This window comes from Lentinus tigrinus, assembly GCF_003813185.1.
Source record: "Lentinus tigrinus ALCF2SS1-7 unplaced genomic scaffold L226scaffold_22, whole genome shotgun sequence".
Taxonomy (NCBI): Eukaryota; Fungi; Basidiomycota; class Agaricomycetes; order Polyporales; family Polyporaceae; genus Lentinus; species Lentinus tigrinus.
The window spans coordinates 94,639-114,335 of NW_027137931.1; the positions used below are offsets into that span (position 1 = coordinate 94,639).

General features: G+C 55.8%; 6 protein-coding genes across 6 annotated transcripts; 3 read left to right on the forward strand and 3 right to left on the reverse strand.

Moving 5' to 3' along the window:
• Positions 1 to 437: 437 nt before the first annotated feature.
• L226DRAFT_614727 (uncharacterized protein) lies at positions 438 to 2,812 on the reverse strand. Its single transcript, XM_067686685.1, has 7 exons — positions 2,648 to 2,812; positions 2,427 to 2,592; positions 2,252 to 2,376; positions 2,038 to 2,203; positions 1,370 to 1,978; positions 985 to 1,323; positions 438 to 946 (listed from the first exon to the last, which is right to left on the reverse strand). The coding sequence occupies exons 3-7, from the start codon at positions 2,345 to 2,347 to the stop codon at positions 492 to 494; spliced, it is 1,665 nt and encodes a 554-aa protein (XP_067533103.1). The 5' UTR covers positions 2,348 to 2,376; positions 2,427 to 2,592; positions 2,648 to 2,812; the 3' UTR covers positions 438 to 491.
• Positions 2,813 to 3,895: 1,083 nt separating this feature from the next.
• L226DRAFT_524589 (uncharacterized protein) lies at positions 3,896 to 7,827 on the reverse strand (the record flags this gene model as incomplete). Its single annotated transcript, XM_067678900.1, has 6 exons — positions 3,896 to 5,916; positions 5,973 to 6,000; positions 6,771 to 6,802; positions 7,072 to 7,611; positions 7,658 to 7,751; positions 7,807 to 7,827. 6 exons carry the CDS (start codon positions 7,825 to 7,827, stop codon positions 3,896 to 3,898), a joined length of 2,736 nt encoding a protein of 911 aa, XP_067533104.1.
• Positions 7,828 to 9,577: 1,750 nt separating this feature from the next.
• Positions 9,578 to 10,354, forward strand: L226DRAFT_614729 (uncharacterized protein; the record flags this gene model as incomplete). The annotated part of the gene is made up of 1 exon (XM_067686686.1): positions 9,578 to 10,354. One exon carries the CDS (start codon positions 9,578 to 9,580, stop codon positions 10,352 to 10,354), a length of 777 nt encoding a protein of 258 aa, XP_067533105.1.
• Positions 10,355 to 11,467: 1,113 nt separating this feature from the next.
• L226DRAFT_572977 (uncharacterized protein) lies at positions 11,468 to 12,573 on the forward strand (the record flags this gene model as incomplete). Its single annotated transcript, XM_067684760.1, has 4 exons — positions 11,468 to 11,548; positions 11,622 to 11,740; positions 11,884 to 11,981; positions 12,035 to 12,573. The coding sequence occupies 4 exons, from the start codon at positions 11,468 to 11,470 to the stop codon at positions 12,571 to 12,573; spliced, it is 837 nt and encodes a 278-aa protein (XP_067533106.1).
• Positions 12,574 to 13,328: 755 nt separating this feature from the next.
• L226DRAFT_511640 (uncharacterized protein) lies at positions 13,329 to 15,100 on the reverse strand (the record flags this gene model as incomplete). The annotated part of the gene is made up of 8 exons (XM_067678307.1): positions 13,329 to 13,812; positions 13,882 to 13,925; positions 13,976 to 14,024; positions 14,091 to 14,106; positions 14,170 to 14,315; positions 14,434 to 14,522; positions 14,578 to 14,686; positions 14,886 to 15,100. The coding sequence occupies 8 exons, from the start codon at positions 15,098 to 15,100 to the stop codon at positions 13,509 to 13,511; spliced, it is 972 nt and encodes a 323-aa protein (XP_067533107.1). The 3' UTR covers positions 13,329 to 13,508.
• Positions 15,101 to 16,893: 1,793 nt separating this feature from the next.
• Positions 16,894 to 19,210, forward strand: L226DRAFT_511641 (uncharacterized protein; the record flags this gene model as incomplete). Its single annotated transcript, XM_067678308.1, has 6 exons — positions 16,894 to 17,381; positions 17,441 to 17,565; positions 17,835 to 17,932; positions 17,986 to 18,405; positions 18,465 to 18,716; positions 18,789 to 19,210. The coding sequence occupies exons 1-6, from the start codon at positions 17,301 to 17,303 to the stop codon at positions 19,208 to 19,210; spliced, it is 1,398 nt and encodes a 465-aa protein (XP_067533108.1). The 5' UTR covers positions 16,894 to 17,300.
• Positions 19,211 to 19,697: the final 487 nt, after the last annotated feature.

The window sequence follows — 19,697 nt, forward strand, 5'->3', positions numbered from 1 at the left end:
CCTTTCATCTCCTCTCTTCGTTCTCTGTTTCCTCCCTCATCTCACATTGTATCTCTGCTCATCGTTCTTCGGTACACGTACATATGCTCGCCCACCTCTCATCTATTATTATGTACCGTTTCTCTCCGTAGTTCCTCCATATACCTCACGTTTCACATTCCACATATCGCATCTCGCGTCACTCTCTCGTTGCTCGTTTTCAACCAAACCACATACATATCAGGACCAGGATACCGACTCGGAAGGAGATCGGGCGTGCATTAGACCCCCCCCACTTGCGCTGTACTACGATGCATCTAGCGCACACGCACACGCTCGCATCTTAACACACACGCCAGGTCCCCTTGTAACAACAGACGGCTTAATGGTACGGAACGCTCCCAATGTCATGAATTGATGATACAAATGCGATATGATCATGATCCAGTCCCAACAGAATCAACAGAATGAATGGAACGACAGGCAAGTACAGGAGCAGACACCACAATCAATCATTCGAGCAAGTTATTTACCATCCATACGTCATGTTCGGCCTTGATCTCCTCGGCAGCAAGCGCCCCATCCGGGCGACGCAGCTGCGTGTTGATGCCGCGAGGGTACACGACTTTGCCCGCCACGCCTGCCCAGTCCCAGTCGATAAGTAGGATGTCAGGACAGTCCGCGGGCGCATCGTCGTTGCGGAGGAGCACGTTGACGTCGCGCAGATCTCCATGCACGAACCCTCCGTCGTGAAGGACGCCGAGCTTGGTTCTCACCTGCTCTAGCGCCGCTTCCATCGACACCGCGGGCTTCGCTTTCTCCTTGCCCTTGCCCTTCCCTTTCTCCGGCGCGTCCTTCCGGTGCTTGACGTCCCACATCGTGTTGGAGTACTGCGCGGTCTTGTCCTCCATGACGATCATGATCCAGTCGTGGACTTTGTTGACAGCACGTAGGGCGGGAGCGAAGCCTAAGGCATGGGCGAATGATGAGCTTCCTCGCAGTAACGCTTGGAAAATTTCACGCATAGAGGCGTTCCATTCTTGTCGATGACACGAAAGACCCTTTTCTTGTCGATATCGCGTTCATACGTAAATGAGTGGACATTGTGGTCGCTGTCCTTGTAGTAGTCACGGAAGGGGAAGTCGGCCCGTGGGACTCGTTCGTCGACGATGTTAGAGTAACGATCCCGCAGGGAGTGAAGGGCGACGCGTAGAGCGGCCAAGGCCCGCTCTCCCGCCTGAAGCTGGGAGTCATGGGTGTCGTGGATGTGTAGAGGGATGCAACAGAGAAGCTCGACAATGGGGTCATCTCCATAGACCGCGGCGGCGATAGCGAGAAACGGCCCTATCACGAAGTCAGTGACTGCTCGTGGACGAAAGGAGAGACATACCAAGATGCAGAACAAGGACGGCGGGAAAGTTGAGCCTTTCCACCTGATTGTTTTCGCAAGAACGTGAGCAGAAGAATTCCCGCACATTTTCAATCCAGTAGTGAATAGCCTCGACGTAGGGATCTCCGGAGGTGTTACCAATCTCTCGTTTGATTACTTGCACGTAGTATATAACGTCCACATCCAAGCAATGGACGCGAAGGTCGCCGTCGTCATGGTATCTGCTGGCACCGATGAATCCCCGCTTAGCACGTACGGGTGTGATGTTTCCTCGTTCTAGTATGTTCGTGAACGTTTCCCGTCGCTCATCCTCGGTCAAGTTCTCGCATGCATATGCGCGGAGAGACGCGAAACACTGGATATCCTTAGGATCAGGGATGATCGAATCGAGGTTGCAGCGAAGTTGGCAAAGAGTCTCATCTAGGAGAGACGGCGGGGTTGAACGCTGATATGGTCGTCCACAATAGATCCGGTGTGCCTCGCTCCTCTGCGCCAGGTCGAACTCAGAAGCCTGTGCCTCGGAAGACGGTGCTTTGGCAGGAGTACGCCTGAAGTAGGTCCAGCGTCGTACACTGAACGGGAGGGATTCCAGAGTATCCTCTTCATCCTCTTCCTCATATGTAGATGTAATAAACTTATATGTACGCAGATGACGAAGGAAGACTTACGGTCGGGTGGAACTATAACAAAGTGCAGTTGTCCTGGTATGAATCCCCATGGAGCAACTTGCGACAACAGCGCAGACCGATCTATCTTCTTGAGAGTGTCTATTCCCTGGGCCGAGATGGCCGCTTCCAGCTCACCATCGGACGAACAAAGCGTCCCTTCAGGGAACTGCAGAGATGTCAGCGCGTCCAGATGGCACGGGAGATTCTGACCAACCTGGTAGATTTCATAACTGTCTTTACCCTGAGGGACGATACTTTTGACTTGATCGATACGAAGAGGCTCCATGGTGGTACGTGTCCGTGCTCCCATGTCATAGATGTTGATCCCGGGATAGCGATCTGCGGAACTCAGACACAGAGTTAAACCAGGTCGAACGGCAAAGACTCACGGGGTCTTGCGATAATATGAACGTCGTCCTCTTGTATCTCTGACCATCACTTCCGCAAAGTGGAGCTCAGGATTCGAAGTAGGATCTTGTCATCGATGCCACGGAGAGCATCTCGCATATCGGACGGATTCGCAGTTTGCACACATGCAAGTTTACCGGGTGAGACCTAACATATGAATATGAGCACGATCAGAGATAGTTGATGTAGGGGAAAGTCATACAAGCCAAAGCAAGGAACGGCCTGGTATGATATCGGCCACGGCGCCTTCAATTTCCAACACCGCCGCTCCTCGACGAACAGTAACTGAGCAAATCAGCTCCAAGTCAGGGCAGAGAATGTTGAGTGATACGAAGGCGTTTCCCGCCATTAAAATGTTCAATGAGGAAGATGATATTGATGAGTGGTGGGGAACCGTACACATGTAGCGCCCAATGTCGAACACAAGCTACTGGCGCTTATACTCACGTGCTTTCGCGTCATATTCAAATTGTCCCGGTCTGCCTTTCGCTTTTCGTACCATTGCCAAGTTCTTGGTTCAACGGACAGGGGACACGATGTTTTCTTTGCTGTGCTCAATCATCGCAATGTCTGCTGTCCCATGGTCTCCTTGCCTGTAACCTCTGCTTCACGACGATCCCTGATGCAAAACAGTATAGTGTCATCATAATCATGAACCCGTAAGTTATGAGAGAAGACATGTGGCAACCATCCCATAAGTCCCTGTGTGGCATGGTACAGGGAAGAGAGTGAGGTGTGTCTATGAAAGACGGCATGAAGCGTTCGCTAGGTCCTTGGTGGGATTCGCTGCAGGCGCATCTTCGTCATCATTCCATCTGAAATGTTCCTATAGCTGATAGGTATGTTGAAAACATGCACAAGTACCTGAACGACGTCTTCACATCGTCGACCGTCGCGACCAAAGTTGTCAATTCCGAAAAGCATGCATTCATTACTAGGAAGAAGGTACATATAGTTCGACCCAGCCGACGCGTTACGGATACGGTTCAAGTTAACGGTAGCAAAAACGAGAGTGTGTGTGTATGTGCCCTCTGGACGCATGAATCTACGCGGCAGCCCAAGTATCGGGCGCGTCCAGGGTGTAGAGGTATGTACAATATGTACGAACAAAGCATTAATCGCAATGCAAGAGGCGGAATAAATAGAGAACGAAAATGCTACAAGGGGTGAGGGAGGAGAAGGAAGGACGAATGCTACAATAACGTTAGAGTTCAGTGTGTGCGTTGTGTGTGGTGTGTGGTGCGTAGGAGAGAGCTGGAATAGGGATGCAAGGAGCGCGTGTGGACTATGGATACAGTAACCGAGCAAGCAGGGACAAACAGAACCGGGAACCAAAACGCGAAGGGGAGAGGAGGGTCGTGAGGTGTCGTTACTGAGTACTGAGTCTTCTTTCTTTGTCTTCATCCAGTCTTCAAGCTTATTCAAGTCCTGAGTCTGGAGAGCCTTGAGCTTACATGGACATCGACGCCTGTCCGCCCGTCACCGAAAGCAGCGCCATCGGGATCGGCTTCCTACGAAGCCCCGAGCTCGTAGTGCTCGCGCTGTCCCCGCTGTCGCTCGCGCTGCTCTCGCTCACGCGCGACGACCGGCTGTCCCGCCTGCTGACGCCCCTATCCGAGTCCACCGAACGCTTCGCCGCGTGCGCGCCCTTGACAGCGTTCTTGCGCTGCAGCGGGGACGTCGGCGACGATGAAGAGGACGATGACGAGTGCGAGTGCGAGTGTGAGGCGGCAGCCGCGGCCTTGCTCTTCGCCTTCTTGGAGGGCGAGAGCGTGAAGCGCGGCAGCCAGGAGTGCGAGTGCGACTCCGCGAGCGAGCCGAGCGTCGATGTCGACCAGCGCGAGCGGAGCGTGCGTTCCGGGTCCGCGCTCATCGACAGCGTCGACGGCGAGCGGCGCATCGGGTTCGGGCTGGGGCTCGGGGCGGGGCTCTCAGGCATAACCTGCACATTCGAACGGGCGTAGTACGACTGCGACTGCTGCGACTGAGGGCTGCAATGAGAATAAGGATCCCCACTGACGAACGTGACGTCGATGTCAAAATCGAACGAGGAGAGCGGCGAGGCGGGCGCGGACGAGTCGCTCATCTGCGAGTACACGGAGATGCTCTGGGGCGTCGTCGGCCACGGGTCGCTGCGCTTCGGGAGCGCGAGCTCGAGCTCGATCGGGCTCTCCTCCTGGAAATCGTTGATGTCTGCCGGGATGGAGGAGCGCGGGGGCGGGCGGAGCCCGCTGGGGCCGAGCACGGGTGTCGAGACGATGAAGTGGCTGCTGGGCGAGGGCGGGACGGAGCCTGCGGCCGACCACACGTCGAGCGGAACGGTGAGCTCCGTGCCCAGGAACCCAGCACCAAGGGCCGCGTTCGCGAGCTCGGCGAGGAGGTCTTCAGTCGCCTGCTCCATGGCGGAGAGCCCTGGGGAGCACGGCACAGGTACGGGAGGGGGTGGCGGCGGGCGGGTGGGGACGAGGTACGAGCGGCGTCTCAGAGGGAATGTAGGGTCGAGCTGGGCACTGGGCCCGCGGGCGCTGCTGTCCTGAATAGAGATGCGCGGCAAGGCGGGAGGAGGCTTGCTGCTCCGGCCCCGGCGCGGTGGCGGAGGCACGGAGTCGGGGCGGGCACGCGCGTCCGAGAAGGGACTGGACTGCGAGAGTGGGGATGCAGGCGGAAGAGGGGTGGAGAGGGTCACGATGTCGCTGAGGTCCTGTGCGATGTAGTCGACCTCCTCCGAGATGTCCTCATCCACGAGGGAGGTAATGGAAGCCTTGCGCGTGGGCTCGGCGAGGTCGGGCATTGACTTCATGAAGAGCACGGACGCGCGCTGCGACTTGAAGGTCGGTGCACGCATGAGGTTGGACTTGCACGGCGAAGACTCGTCGTCGGAGGTCGGTGGCGTCGAGCAGGGGGTTTTAGGGCTTGAAGAGGCGTCGCTGCTCGCGAGAGAGGGTGTCGGAGACTGTTCGCGTCTCCTTGAAGGCGTCAAGCACGGTGTCGCAGAAGAGGGTGGGGAGGGAAAGTTGAGGGAGATGCCAAGTCCGGAGAACCGCAGGTTAATATCGTCGAGGGTGCACTCCGAGGCGGGCGATGATGCGACTGACCGTGGGGGCGTGATTGGGCGGGGAGGGGGCGAGGGTGTACGGGCCCGAGGGGCGCTTGATGGAGGGAAGAAATCATCGAAGGTGATGCCCTCGACGCCAGTCAGGACGACCCTGCGCGAGTCGCGCTTGTCGTGGGCAGCCTGAGGGCGGGCGCCGAGCGTTGCGCTGGCAGCGAGGTAGCGCGAAGGTTGGTAGTTGTTCGTGATTGGGAGGGAAGCTGTTGATGAGCATGAGGGGCGGCTTGGGCACTCATCTTCCTCCGCGACGTTGGGGAGAATGTGCAGAGGCTTTGCCTTGGCAGGCGTAACGACATCAGTCTTGTTCGTAGAACGAGAGCGTCGTTTGAGATTCGGGAGGATCCTGTTGTGTGCAAAAACTGGCAGATGTGTTAGTCATGTTCCTGTAACTGCGACAACTATGCTGAAGACTTACTAGATGCCATCGTAGGGGTCGTAAGAATCTAGGGAGGATCGTCAAAGGGAGACTCGCTCAAAGCAATGCGAAAGATGAGAAGTGGCGGAAGAGACTGTCCAGCAGGAGCTTTAGTATCTTCCGCCTCCTTCCCTTGCTTTTGTGCGCTGGCCGTCATTGTCTTCCTCCTCCGGCCGTAGAGTCCTCGAAACAATAACGACTCACGTTTTCGGAACAATAAGACGTCCGCAGACGCCCGCGCCCGCCATTATGTTATGTAACCCCCGGCTAGCACAGCTTATGCTCCGTATTTATCCGTGTTTGCCCGCCTCCTCCTTCCTTTCATAGGCTTAACTGTGCTTCGAAAGGCAAATAGCGCCGTGGCGGGATGTCCTTTTTGGGCTATTATCCGCGAATTAATTATGCGTCCACATGGGCGTGGGCGCTTCGCGATGTGCCTTGTTCTCGAAACTGAAATGACTTCCTTCGAGTTCCCTCGCTGGCCTCAAGCATGGCAAGGTGCGCACTGCATGGCATGCTCTCGTGCCCCGTATTCCCATCTGTCCAACGCCACGCTTGGCTTTCTTCCGCTTCTCCGCCGGCCTTTGTGCCTAAGATCGCCCTTGCAGTGCGTGAGCTTCTCCTTCAACCTGCCGCAATGAAGTCGATACCACCTGTTGCTGGAAAAATATAGTGCAAGAAGCAGACACGCACCGGGAGACAACTGCGTTGCCAGATAACCGCCAAGTGCGTCCCGTAGCGCCCTCCGCATGTCGGTCGGCAATGTCTCCCTATTGTCCTGAGTTCTCGCTTGCGCACCTCGCGTCTCGACTTCATGTCCCTTGGTGACGCTATCGTCGCATCGCAGTGCACATCACGGTTACGGGTCCATGCATTAGCGCCTCATTGTGTCCACATGTGCCTTGCTCCAGCTTGCTCTGCAAGAGTTCGCGACACGGTGAGAAGAGGTTAAGTAGCCGGCCTATTGTCCCGCTGGAGCGGCAAGTCCACGTCTATCCTGCATCTCTTACACGTTCCTCTGACTCGTACATATTTGTGTCGTCATGCTGGAAGGACTAGTGAGCTGGCAGGCGACATCATGAAAACGAACACGGCTCACCGGGCGCACAACCCGCATCTGCGAGGACCTCATCCCGCTTCTCAGCAGAGATGAGTCCTGCCGTGATCATACGTCCGAACAACTCGCGCAGCCAGTCCTGGCAGTTCCACGTGCCATCGGGCACCATGACAGGTGTCTGGCCCGCAAGCTCTTCGATCCGCTTGCGCCGCTCGAGCAAGAACGCGCCCAGTGAGTACCTCTTCGCGACATCGTCGGTGGGCCCAGACGACTTGGTCAGCGGGCCCCAGTAGACGTAGCGCGATTCCCAGCGTTGTGGCTCATCGCCTTGGGTGGCGACTTTCTCTTCGATGACGTGGATCTGCCGCCACGCGGTCGGATCGGTGCCCCGGATCGTCCAGGCGAGCGACCAGTGGAGGTCGCGTGCGGTCTGCCGCGGGAGGACAGGGTTGTAGACGGCGAAGAAGACCTCGACGTCTTCGTCTTTGTCGCGGAATGCTGGCCAACAGTCCAAGTTGATGGGAGCTGGCCTGTTCACGCCTTTTCGGCCTTGCTCCGGTAGCACTCTATGCTTCCCTGTGACTTTGGGAGGTGAGCAGATCCGCGCGCTATGACTTCAAGTGCGTACCGTCTTCCGATAATAGGTGCTCGCTCTTCCGCTTGCTCTCCTCTTCGTGCATCCGGGTCGGGACAATCATGGTGGAGTATATCGGAACATTATTCTGTGCGTGTGCATTGGTCAGTATACCAGCGGGAAAACGGGGATGAGCCACTCACGGATGCGGTGTTGGCGTCCATCGCGTCGGAGGAGGATTGCTTATACAGTCGGAGCTGAAGATGATATACTGTCGTAGACACGCAGAGTATGTCCAACAGAGTCGCGTATCTAACAGTGCGGCCAGATTTGGCGGCGTATGTTGTGTCTTCGGGATAGCGTCCGCCAGATGATGACAGTCACGCGAAACGAAAGATTGGGATAGGCGCCCTGTCTGATTCTGCGCAGCTGCTTCCTTTATCCATCGACGATGTCTATGGTGAGCACTACAGCTGGGAATCCGCATAAGTATTGAGCTTACAAAAGCTTGAGTTCAGGCTGAGCTCACAGGTGGCAGCCCAGTGAAGCTTGAATGGCTCTTGGACGTCGCGGTGCTGAGCGTGGCAGCGCCGAGTCGAGCCTCGCAGGCATAGGAGTGAAAGATGTAAAGCAACAGAGGTTGTAGAAGCAACTTGAGGCCGGGATTTGCACGCGCATACAATCAGTCGGACGCGACAGCGACATGGTGGTTCCGAAAGGAGCTCGGTTGTCGAGCGCTCTCCCTCAGCCACCGACGCGTCGAGATCGCATCGGGACAAGCACGGACAAATACCAGCGGCGCTTGAATAGCCATATTGGGTTTTGATACCGACTGAACCTGCGCATGCGCATCATGTATCCCGTCAAGATGCAAAGCTACACTTTCGACTTATCAGCGAATATGACTTTGTTACCTATGCTGTTGCTAGATGCTTGCCCGAGGCTCTCGCAGAAGACGCAGAACAACAGCTGTTGGACCAGTTCAACTCTGTCTGCCCCCCTATCGAAACGGAGGGCGCAGACCCCCTCAGGCTCAAGCTCTACCAGGTTTGTCCTTTCCACCTACGTATACCCTCATAGTCGCTTTGCTCAGACGTTTATGCAGTTCATGGACCTCAAGCCTGATACAACCGAGACGATCCGCCAAGCGAAGGAGCGGTATCGTGTGGTAACTGATGAGTACATCGTAGACTATGGTTTCGGAATCCCGAGGACACAAAAAATGTCAACCGTCATCCCGGAGGCAGGGCTGTTGGCAGTTGCTCGTCTGTGCTGGTTTCATTTGTGGTCAACCCACCGGAGTCGCTGACACACACGGTCCTCCATTGTTCAGCTCTCAGACTTCCTCGTCGACTCCCTCAGGAGGAAAAACATGCAAGTCCCCACACTTTTCGCAGCCGTCCGCTCGAGTTCCTCAAGGCTCCGGTCCGGATATACGACATAGCCTTCGCGAATTTTGTGCACAACGCGAGATTGCCGAATGAAGTGTTCACCTTCACGCAGGACGAGTTCAGGACGAGTTGGATTCTGTGGAAAGGCTGATTGCCACCGCTAGCGCTGTCTACGCGTCTGAACAGCAACGCTCAGAGGCCATTCGCGATCGCGTTCTGAAGATGGTAGATCCTGAGTGGCCCATGAGGACCGTGCCTCTGTATTCGGTTGGGGCCCGCCGTGATGGTCTGTCCGAGGACGGCCAGTCTCATCTCTTTGCGTTCTCTCCGCCCGAGCTGGCAGACGAGTGCGAGTCTGGCACTGCCGGGTGCGGCCACCTACAGGACCAGCCCATCTGCGTACTCATACTCCGAAAAGGTGACTTGCTACCCACGTGCCGTATGGCTAATACTGACCGATGTTTGCTGTACTGTAGTATAAAACATTGAAGCCATCGAGCTTCTGTCCCTGCCTGTTGTTGACCTTTGATGGCCCGCATCTCACGGTCTCTGCCGTCCTTTTCTTTCTGTCAATGACCTCCTGATGGACCAACTCACGGACGGCATAACCCTCGGATTTTCCAGCAGTGGCGGAGTCGGCGTCCGTCGTGCCGCGCAATTCCTTTGTGCCCTCAATATCGCCGTCATGGACATCACAGGCTTCTTCTCAGAGCTTATAGGTTGGAGCCTGCAGGAGTTCGACCCTTCCTTCAATGGCTACATCGACGCCATCGGAGACAGATACATAGTCTTGTACGACAAGAGGCTGGAGCCCGAGTACCCCCAGAAGGCAGTGTTCCTGGGGTCGCTGGTCGGTGCACTCAGCGCCTCCAGCTACGTCGTCGTCATCAAGTTCCCGAGCGCATACGGCAAGGACGCGCACGAGCTCCTAGCGCGGCAGTCCCCGCCCCTCGCCCCGAAGCTGTGGCACTGTGCATGGGAGGAGCAAGTCGGCACGTATGCGGTCGTCATACAGCACATCCCACGACCGGCGGTGTGCATGCTCGACGTTCCCGAAGACGAATTGGACACGGTCGTGAAGCGCGCGCATATCGAGTCCCTCCGGACGGCGGTGGCGACGCTCCATGCCCATGGGTGGGTGTTCGGAGACGTGCGTGAGGGGAACATCTTCCTCCCTGAGGACAGCGTGCAGCTCATAGACTTTGATTGGTGTGGGAAGGAGGGCGAGGCGCGATATCCGGACGACATCAACTTAAAGTCGATCGAGTGGCATGAGGGCGTGTCGCGGGGCGGGTTGATCAAGAAGGAACACGATGAGTATGTGTTGAAGAAGATCTGTGACCGATATACGTTTGACTGAGTAGATCGAGTCGCGAGTCACGGTGTACTGTCCATTCCTGTTATGAAGTTCAGCCCTGTCTGTTCGACACTAAGTGCGGCAATTGTAAATGCTTACTGATTGCTGGCAGCTGCAGTCAGAGCAAACGTGGAGATTCTTGAGCGCGGAAGACACGTTGAACAGAGAATATCGCAGTGTACATACGCACAACTCTACCTACTGCGATGGGAACGAGCGGCGGAACACCTTCGTACTAGAAGATGAGAGCTGGAACTGTGGGTATCCACTGCCGGCGGAGGCTCGCCAAGGCACGAGATTGTCTGAGAACGACGGTATTCCATAGGAGGACCCAAGGGCCGAAGTACTCGTCCCATCTCGCTCGCATTCAGTTCCCTTCCGGGCCAATGTTTCAGCGCAGTGCCTTTAGGTTGGGATCCGGAGAGCGTTTTTGCGAGTGGTGGAGGAGCAAGAGGCAGCGCGATGTCGAGACGTAGGACTCGTATTTGCTCTGTCTCGGGGCTCCTAGCTAGGCATTTACATCTCGCCTTGGTTCTCCGCTGTCGTTGTCGGCACTAGAGTTTCGGACGAGCTTCAAGTTGAAGCAATATTTGGTGCGGACGGATGGTGGAATTTGGAAATGTGCATTACGTATCAGCGCTGACTCTATAGAGGTTAACCTCAGTCCGAGAATACAGTCCATTAGAGAGAGACAATCCGCTCACAGCTCAGGGATTCTTATAACGAAAGGGGACGGCGGTACTGGTCTGGTCAAGTTGTGGACTGCTGCTCGCAGTGGTATGCGGTGGGGGTACTGTGCTACATAAGACTCGAGGTCTAAGTAGATAGACGCCCGGTTGCAGATGAAGACGTAACCGTTTCGCTCCTTCCCCCGCTCCCACCGTCGACGTCCGCTCTCGAACTTGTTTCCCCCCTCTTCTTCCTTGTTCATGCCTACTATCGCTACATTCTAGATGACGAGATCGAGGTCAATTCAGAAGGGCCGACGTCGACAGCGCATAGAACGAAAAGCCCGAGAACTCTGCAGCCGCACACGCTGCTCTCGGTATTGGTGAAGACACGCTCTTGCTCGTGGGTGCCGCGGGGCGACAGCCCGAGGAGGTATATACTCGCACGATGAGTCGGTGGAGGGCGGTTATTCGGCGTGCCATTCTGCGGAACGTCGAGTGGGAGTCGAAGGTGCTTTCGAAGATGCAGGTGCGTGCGGCTTGCTCGGAGCTTGCTCCGAATACGAACGAGTGAGCTGACGGTTTTGCATGATAGACCTTAGTGCGCCATCCTTTCCAGGATGCGTACTTCGTGTACACCTCTTCGCTGGGCACCACACACGTTCTTCATGATTATGCTTCCTATTTTCTACTTCTTCGGCGCCCCAGAATTCGGAGGAGGGTTCGTTTGTTTCTGTTTTCTGGTACTCTGCACGCTGCCCTCCTTCCCGTTCGCGAACATGATGTCACCGTCAGAGCTGCGGCCGTACAGCGCTTCCCAGCCACGACTATGAGCAAATCGTAGACTGACTATCTCGTCCGCAGTTCGCTGCTGATGCTTGCTATCGGCGTTTATGTGTCTTCCGTACTCAAGGACTTCTGTTGCTCCCCGCGGCCATTTGCACCCCCGGTCACCAGGCTCAGTAAGTGCTCACCTGTTCGATTATACGGACGCTTGCTGACGGTTTCGTCGTAGCAATCGGCAGTCACCATCTAGAGTATGGATTCCCTCCGACACACTCCACGAACAGCGTCTCCATCGCGCTCTTCTTCTACTACCTCTTGCAGCGTTTCCTCTCGCACCTTCTCACGCTCCCGCACCGCCGGTTCTACACGCCCGCGACAGACTACCCGTCCGTGCCGCCCGAGAAGGGCCTGCGGCCGATCCCGTCCGTGATCGACCTCCCGCGGATGGTCGAGCTTGAGGTCGACGGCGTGGGCGTTGCGAACTCCGCGCGGCGGAACGGGACTTATGGCCGGATGAAGCAGCACGGGACGGGCTGCGCAGCGCGCCAGGAGATGTCGGAGAAGGGAAGTGGGGCTAGGGACGAGGTCCCGCCGGCTGCGTGGGGCCGGTCGAGGAACAATGGAGCGGCTATTGGTGAGTGTCTCCTCGGTGTCTGGGACGTGAACTTGACGCGTGCATGCTGGCGTCCGACGAGCACCCGCAGCGCGGGCAGTCCGTTTGGGGGCTATCGGCGGAGTGCGAAGCAAGATGGAAGCTCTACCTTATGATGTCCCGGGTGGATATGGTTGTGGTGGGTTGCGGTGGGTGGAGGCGTTGTAGGATGGATGAGTAGCTGCGGCGATGGTGACCTAGGGTGTCCTCTCGTGTCAAGGTGAGTCTTGCATCGCACGTATGTAGATGTCGTGTAACGTGGATCAGAATATATTTCCTTGGCCTTTTGTGAACACGTCTGCAGAGTTTCATGGGGTCAAGTCGGGAGAGACCGCAGCACGTTCTAGCCCCCGAACCCGGACTCATCTCGACGTAGAGACGAAAGGGTGCACGCCGCGCACAATCACCGTGTTAACCGCAACGTTCATGTCACGCTCGCGGTCTCTCTCGCGGTCTCTGCTCTACGTCCCTCGCAGCCCGCATGGTCGCTAATCCAGGCCTTCCTGCACAATACTTATTCTGAACGTTATTGCTCAGCTGTGATCGTGTAGAACTCGGACTCGAATGTTCGGCGTTCGGGCCTCGGGAGCGATCAGCATGTGTGGCAGGAGCCCCCAGAACACATCCGGCGTGAAGCCTCTCGGGAGGATGGCAATACATGTTTACAACATGAGGATAGGTATTTAACTATGATCAATGGTGCTAATTGACCGTGCCTGTGGCCAGTGGACTCGCAGTGAACTTGAAGTCTATGGGAGCCGCCGACTTGCCACTGCTGCATGGCTCCCATGCGCTTGGTTTTCCATACTGCTGCCCGACCTACTAAGTATGCACTCACCTCATTCACCTTGGGAATATCCGCAGTACTCTGAGCCAGGAACATAAATATGCCAAGAAAATCCGTACAAGCAGACAAGACAGCAAGAAAATCATCTAGTATGAACGCTCTAGGACTTCACCGGATTCCGAGTCAACTTGCAACAACGTGAACCATACAACCATCCGATACCGAGTCCCCGACCGGAACAGAGGCAGCCCGCAGCCGGGCCCTTCACTGAAGCCGCGATACCTCTTGTATCTCTTCATCGACGACTCCGGCGCTCTCGGCGTCCACCTGTTGCAGCTCCGGGACGCCGCTGTCCTCATCTTCCTCGCCCTCGTCCACCTCTCCATCTTCCCGCGCAGCGTCCGGTACGAGGGTCTCGCTGATAGATCCCATAGCGCGTGCAAAGTTGAGGGAGCCGGATGACCTCGACTCGGAGAAGTGGAGCGGGTCGTCTGAGTCGAGCTTCACGTCGCGCTGGTTTTCCTTCTGCAGGTCCAGGAGGAAGCGTGAGACGAGGATGCTTGTGAGGCTGTGGAAGGATCAGAGAGTTCGTGAGAACCTGGACAGACTCAGAATTAGATGGATTGAGTGTGCATACGGTTCCGTCAGTGCGGTCATGAAGCTAAAGGGATTGCCCAAGGCCTGCAAAGTTGCTCAGCGTCTCCTCTCCCGTGATAGAGGGTCATACATACGGAAGTCAATGACAAAGTCATGTGAAGAATATTCAGCACGAGGAGCACGCTTGAATAACAGTTACCCCATGTTCAGTACACTGAACGCTGTATTGGCAGGCAGCGGTGTGCTTACCCAAAGTACAGCGACCCTGTACAAGACATTATTACAAGTCAGCTCAGTTGGAACCGTGGTCAACGAATACTTCACAGACCGTTCCACAACATTACTGCTGCAAGGGAGCCTCGAGATATCTTCGTTATGCTTGCGCGGACCGCGGATGTTCCGAGTGTGCGCCAGGTCGCAACGACGAGGATGAAGTCTGCTATGATCACTCCTCCACGAGAGACAATTGGAACTGTATTCACGTCTGGTCAGTGTGAATCCTAGGATTGTCGGAATTGTGACACACATCTAAATGAATATGTGTTGCATTGATCAATGATGAGAGGGCCAGCATGGAGGAAACAAGACTAACATGATAACTTCTTGTGGTGTAGCACTGATGGTGTCCACACAACCGACAACGGGCCAGGCGGTGCTGAACATCCCTGATACGAATTGGGCCTACAAAATGAAATAAGATTGCAGTCATCACTCATGACGTAGCTTCTACACGTACCACATTGACACCTATCGGAGCAATGGACAGGGTGAAGATCACCGCTGCGATCCCGCGATTCCTCGTCAATGCGAGACCTCGCATTGCAGAGAAAGCTGAATAGTCCCTTCTGTCAGTCTCCATAGACTGGTAGAGTTCACATGCAAGACTCACTAGCCCAAGAAATATATAGCAGGTAACCTATAATCTGATTAGGCTTCAAAAGCCCGTTGCAACTGCAAGTAAGAAGGTCAAGTCAGTTCTTCGCCGCAGGGTACTATCTCATTGGACTGGTATACTTCTATTAGTAGAGATATCAGTTGGTCGACGCCTGTATAGAGTGATAGTCAGGACATACTACGGCAATCCAGGTGGATGAATCCTCGGATATAACAAGGAGTATGCGTACTATCATCATGTACCTGTTGAGGGCGAACAATACAGATGCACCTGTGAACTTGCGTCTCCAAAACAGTTCGACTTCGAGGTCAAACGTCAGGAAATAGTCATAGAGCACCAGGGCTATAGGTGTGTCAATGCTCATCCTAGGAAAAGACCGTGTGAAGACGAATACGTGTACCTATTGCTACCCAATCAATGCATATATTCCTTTGACTAAAGTTATAGAAGTGAACGTCTGATGGGTCCGGGCATGAGTAGGAAAACGTACAAGGTGTCGTATAAAGCGACGATCTGTGCGGTATCAGTAGATGAAGACATGTTGAGGGATTGCAAGGTGAAGCCTGTCGTGAGCAGCCTATTTATCTGGCCGGAAGACGCTGTCGGGAATTGCTAGTCAGATGCGACTGTTTGGTTTCGACGTCAGTCCCAGAGCCGCAGTGTCGCTCAGCCTTGAACCTTCTGATAGGTTCTTGATAATCTGTACCGCACATGACGGTAGTTGGTGAAGATATCGGTGTTGCAGGTGCAACTCACCACCGCAGTGGCCGCCGTCATAAGATGCTCTTCGTGCGCTCACGGAGAAGTGTTGGGCTGGACAAGCGGTACGGGTGTCAAGACAACCGACGGTATTTTGTCCCGACGTCTGTAGCAACGGAGGTTGAGTCGACCATCTTCGGGAACAGTCTAAAAACGGCGTCAGCACCGGATGGCACTTAACCACAAAGAACAGATGCCCATCATTGCAGGTATATACATAGCACAGACGAATGCGACCATCTCAAACCTTCCGGCTCGACCATGTCGAGCCGAGCCATCGATCAAGATACGAACTTGCGCACCATGGGAGAACGCGCATATATGACCACATAACATCTCGGGTGTGCTTCGCACGCTCAGTTGCGGTTGTCGACAAGTTCCTCGATTCGCGGTTCACATCAGACAGAGCCACCACAAGATCGCGAACCCGAAGTCAGCGTCGGCAGCTCTGGTAGTCCGTAAACGCACATACATGTGAGCTGATATGCAGGTTCAGCCTGCCGTCAACACGGGCCATCCCGTGTGTGCAAGCTTATAGGTCGGATAGCGTCCATCTGGCTGTCGAATCGTCTTTGCGGACAGCTTCAAATGTTGCGTGGCGTAAAGCGATGGCATAGCTATCCGAGCGGCGTAAATACAGAGGTGTCCGTCCTAGCGTATACGAAGGGTGCGGAGTCCCAGCTACAAACACTACGGCCTTTTCGAGAGCCTGGGTCAGCGCGAACTGCGATGAGACTTTAGATGAAGGGACATACCGCATGAGTCACAGCGGCCGTACCTCTCTTCTATCCATACCTCAACCCTCGCATCGGAAATTCATGTCCGATTCCTGGGGCGACTGGACTGAGGTCTTCACTCACCAAGGCTACATTTGTGGACGCGGCTCAACGGGCGAAGCTCACGACCCGGGTGACATGGAGAAGTGCAGCCAATCGTCGGAGTTGAGCTCAGTCATGTCACGCCGGTTGGCCTCCTCAGCCTGCAGTTCGAGGAGGAACTACGTGATGATAATCGTCGTCAACCTGGTGGATTATGAGTGTTAGGACGCGGTCAAGATACCGAGAGATCGAGCGTACGGTTCTAATCTGAGACCATTGCTGAAGGTCTGCAGATGGTTTGCCAAGTACTAAACAATCTGTACTACAGTGCATGAATCATACGCCGAGTAGTCCTGCGGCGAACGAGAATAATATAATTGTAGAGATTGACGTCAACGCGAGAATCGATCAATGGTGAATATTTGATGCCTACCTCCAGAGCTCAGAGCCAATAACGAATGCTATCCACCCGGGAAGAGGAGTGAGAGGAACGAAGGGGGACGACGGTCAAGTGCCAAGGTCTGAGAAGTAAACAGACGCCCGGTTGCACTCCTCCCATCATCTTCGCCCCTTCCTTCGCCATCTCCCTCGACGTCCACGCTCGAACTTGGTTTTCTCTTCTGTGTATGCATACTATTCTTACGCTTTAGACGACGAGAGCAGCCTCAAGCACGCCGATGTCCATAATGCCCGACCCCGCCAGTCCGACCCCGGCCGCCCCTCAGCCGCTCTCAAAGTCCAACAGTTTCGGACACGCGACAGAGTCGTCGGAAACGTCGCAAGACTCGCGTGTAACGTTCTCCGAGTCCTATCCAGACTCGCGCGCCTCTACCCCGGACTCCGCTGCCCCTCTCGAGATCAACTTCAGAAGGGCCTACGTCGACAGTGCATGGAACGAACGCACATGCTGCTCTCGGCATCGGTGAAGATACGTTGTTGCTCGTCGGGGCGGCTGGGCGACAGCCGGAGGAGGTGTATACTCGCACGATGAGTCGGTGGAGGGCGGCCATCCGGCGTGCCATCCTGCGGAACGTCGAGTGGGAGTCGAAGGTGCTGGCAAAGATGCAGGTGCGTACTGCTCGCTGGGAGCTTTCTCCGAAAGCGAAAGAGTGAGTTCTCCATGATAGACCCTGGTGCGCCATCCCTTCCTGGATGCGTACTTTGTGTACACCTCTTCGCTGGGAACGCACACGTTCTTCATGATCATGCTCCCTATTTTCTACTCTATTGGCGCACCTGAGTTTGGAAGAGGGTACGTTTGTTCCTGTCTTGTGGCTCTCCTCGCCGCTCTCCCCTCCGTTCTACAGTAGGATGCGGACATGATGCCACGCTGCGGGCGTGCAGCGCTTCCCAGGCTGCTCCCCGCTAATCCCTAGTTCGGACTGGGAGCATGAAGTTGAAGCGCATAAGCAGTCTGGATTGTGGTAAAGTGTGATGCTCATAGCATCTTGACCGTGTGCATATTCATTTATGATAGCGATGCTCATGAAGCGAATTCGAGACTGACTACGTCGTACATAGGTTGTTGCTGATGCTTGCCATTGGCGTTTACGTGTCTTCCGTGTTCAAGGACTTTTGTTGCTCCCCGCGGCCATTTGCTCCCCCGGTTACTAGACTCAGTAAGTGCTCACCTACCCAAGACGCGACCGCTCGCTGATAGATCGCGTTGCAGCGATCGGCAGCCACCATCTGGAGTATGGGTTCCCGTCCACACACTCCACGAACAGCGTCTCTATCGCGCTCTTCTTCTACGACCTCTTGCACCGGGCCTACTACCCGGCTGCGTTAGTCGTCGAGCCCGCTATCGACCCCTCATGGGCTGAGTGGAACGCGACCTCCGGCCTCCTCCCCGCCATGGAAGCTGTTGCCGAAGCAGCGACCGCGGAGGCCCTAATTTCGCAGACAACGTACATGCTTGGAATCGGCATCCTTCTGTTCTATGTCTTCTCTATCGTGTACGGCCGGCTCTACACCGGCATGCATTCGTTCACCGATTGCGCGGTCGGCGCAGCTCTCGGCGCAGGCATCTGGGGCCTGCACGTCCTGTGCGGGGCGTACGTGGATGCCTGGGTGCGCAACAACGGCTTCATCGGTGAGTGACGAGTGCCCTCGGCATCGCGTAGGCGCGTTAACTCGCTCGCCTTCTTGTAGTCCCGGTTGTGATCGTGCCCCTCTGCCTGTACCTCGTGCACCGACACCCGCAGCCGGTGGACGACTGCCCGTGTTTCGAGGATGCGATCGCGTTCGTGTCGGTCGTCATGGGCGAGTTCGTCGGGCGGTGGTACTTGGAGCAGCACGGGTACGGCGAGGACTTTTTCACGCGCCCGATGCCCGGAGGGTCGTGGGCGACGTGGTCCGACGTCGGCACCTGGTGGTCCACGGCCGCAATCAAGACGGTCATCGGTACGTCCCTCTTCTCCTCTCTTCGCACATCGCGCATCGTTGCGTCGCTAACACCGTGCAGTACGCCCACAGGCGTGCTGACGATCTTCGTGTGGCGCATTGTCGCGAAGTCGTTCTGCCACTTCATCCTGCCACCGACGTTCCGGTTCCTCTCGCACCTGTTCACGCTCCCGCACCGCCGGTTCTACACGCCCGCGACGGACTACACGTCCGTGCCACCCGAGAAGGGACTGCGCCTGATCCCGTCCGTCATCGACCTCCCGCGGATGGTCGAGCTTGAGATTGACGGTGTGGGCGTTGCGAGCTCTGCGCGGCGCAACGGGACGTATGGCGCGATCAAGCAGCGCGGGACGGGGCGGGCTGCGCGCCAGGAGGTGTCGGAGAAGGGGAGTGGGGGCAGGGACGAGGTCCCGCAGGCGGCGTGGGGCGGGTGGAGGAACAATGGAGCGGATGTCAAGCTGTTGGTGAGTGTCTCCTCGGTGTCTGGGACGTGAACTCGACGCGTGCATGCTGGCGTCCGACGAGCACCCGCAGCGCGGGCAGTCGGTTTGGGGGCTATCGGCGGGGTGCGAAGCAAGATGCACTACCAGATGGTATCCTAGGATGAGTACAGCTGCGGTGAGCACAAGTGTTTAGGATGGCTATAGTTGTGATGGGTCGTAGTACGGCGGACTCGATGTTCTAGGATGGGTAGTCGCAGTTGGTGTTCAGGGCGAGCATGGTTGCGGTGGGTCATAGGATGGGTTGAGGTGAGTCTTGCGCCGTGAATGTTGTGTACTGTAGATCGGAATATATATCTTTCGCCCTCCGTATATGTGAACGCAGAGTTTCATGGGGAGAGACCACATGTTCTAGCGACATGAGGATAGGTAGGTACCTATGACCCATGACACTGATCGATTGTGTCTGTGGCCTGTGGACTCGCAGCAAACTTGAAGTCTACAGTGGGAGCCACTTGTCACTGTATGGCTTCCCATGCGC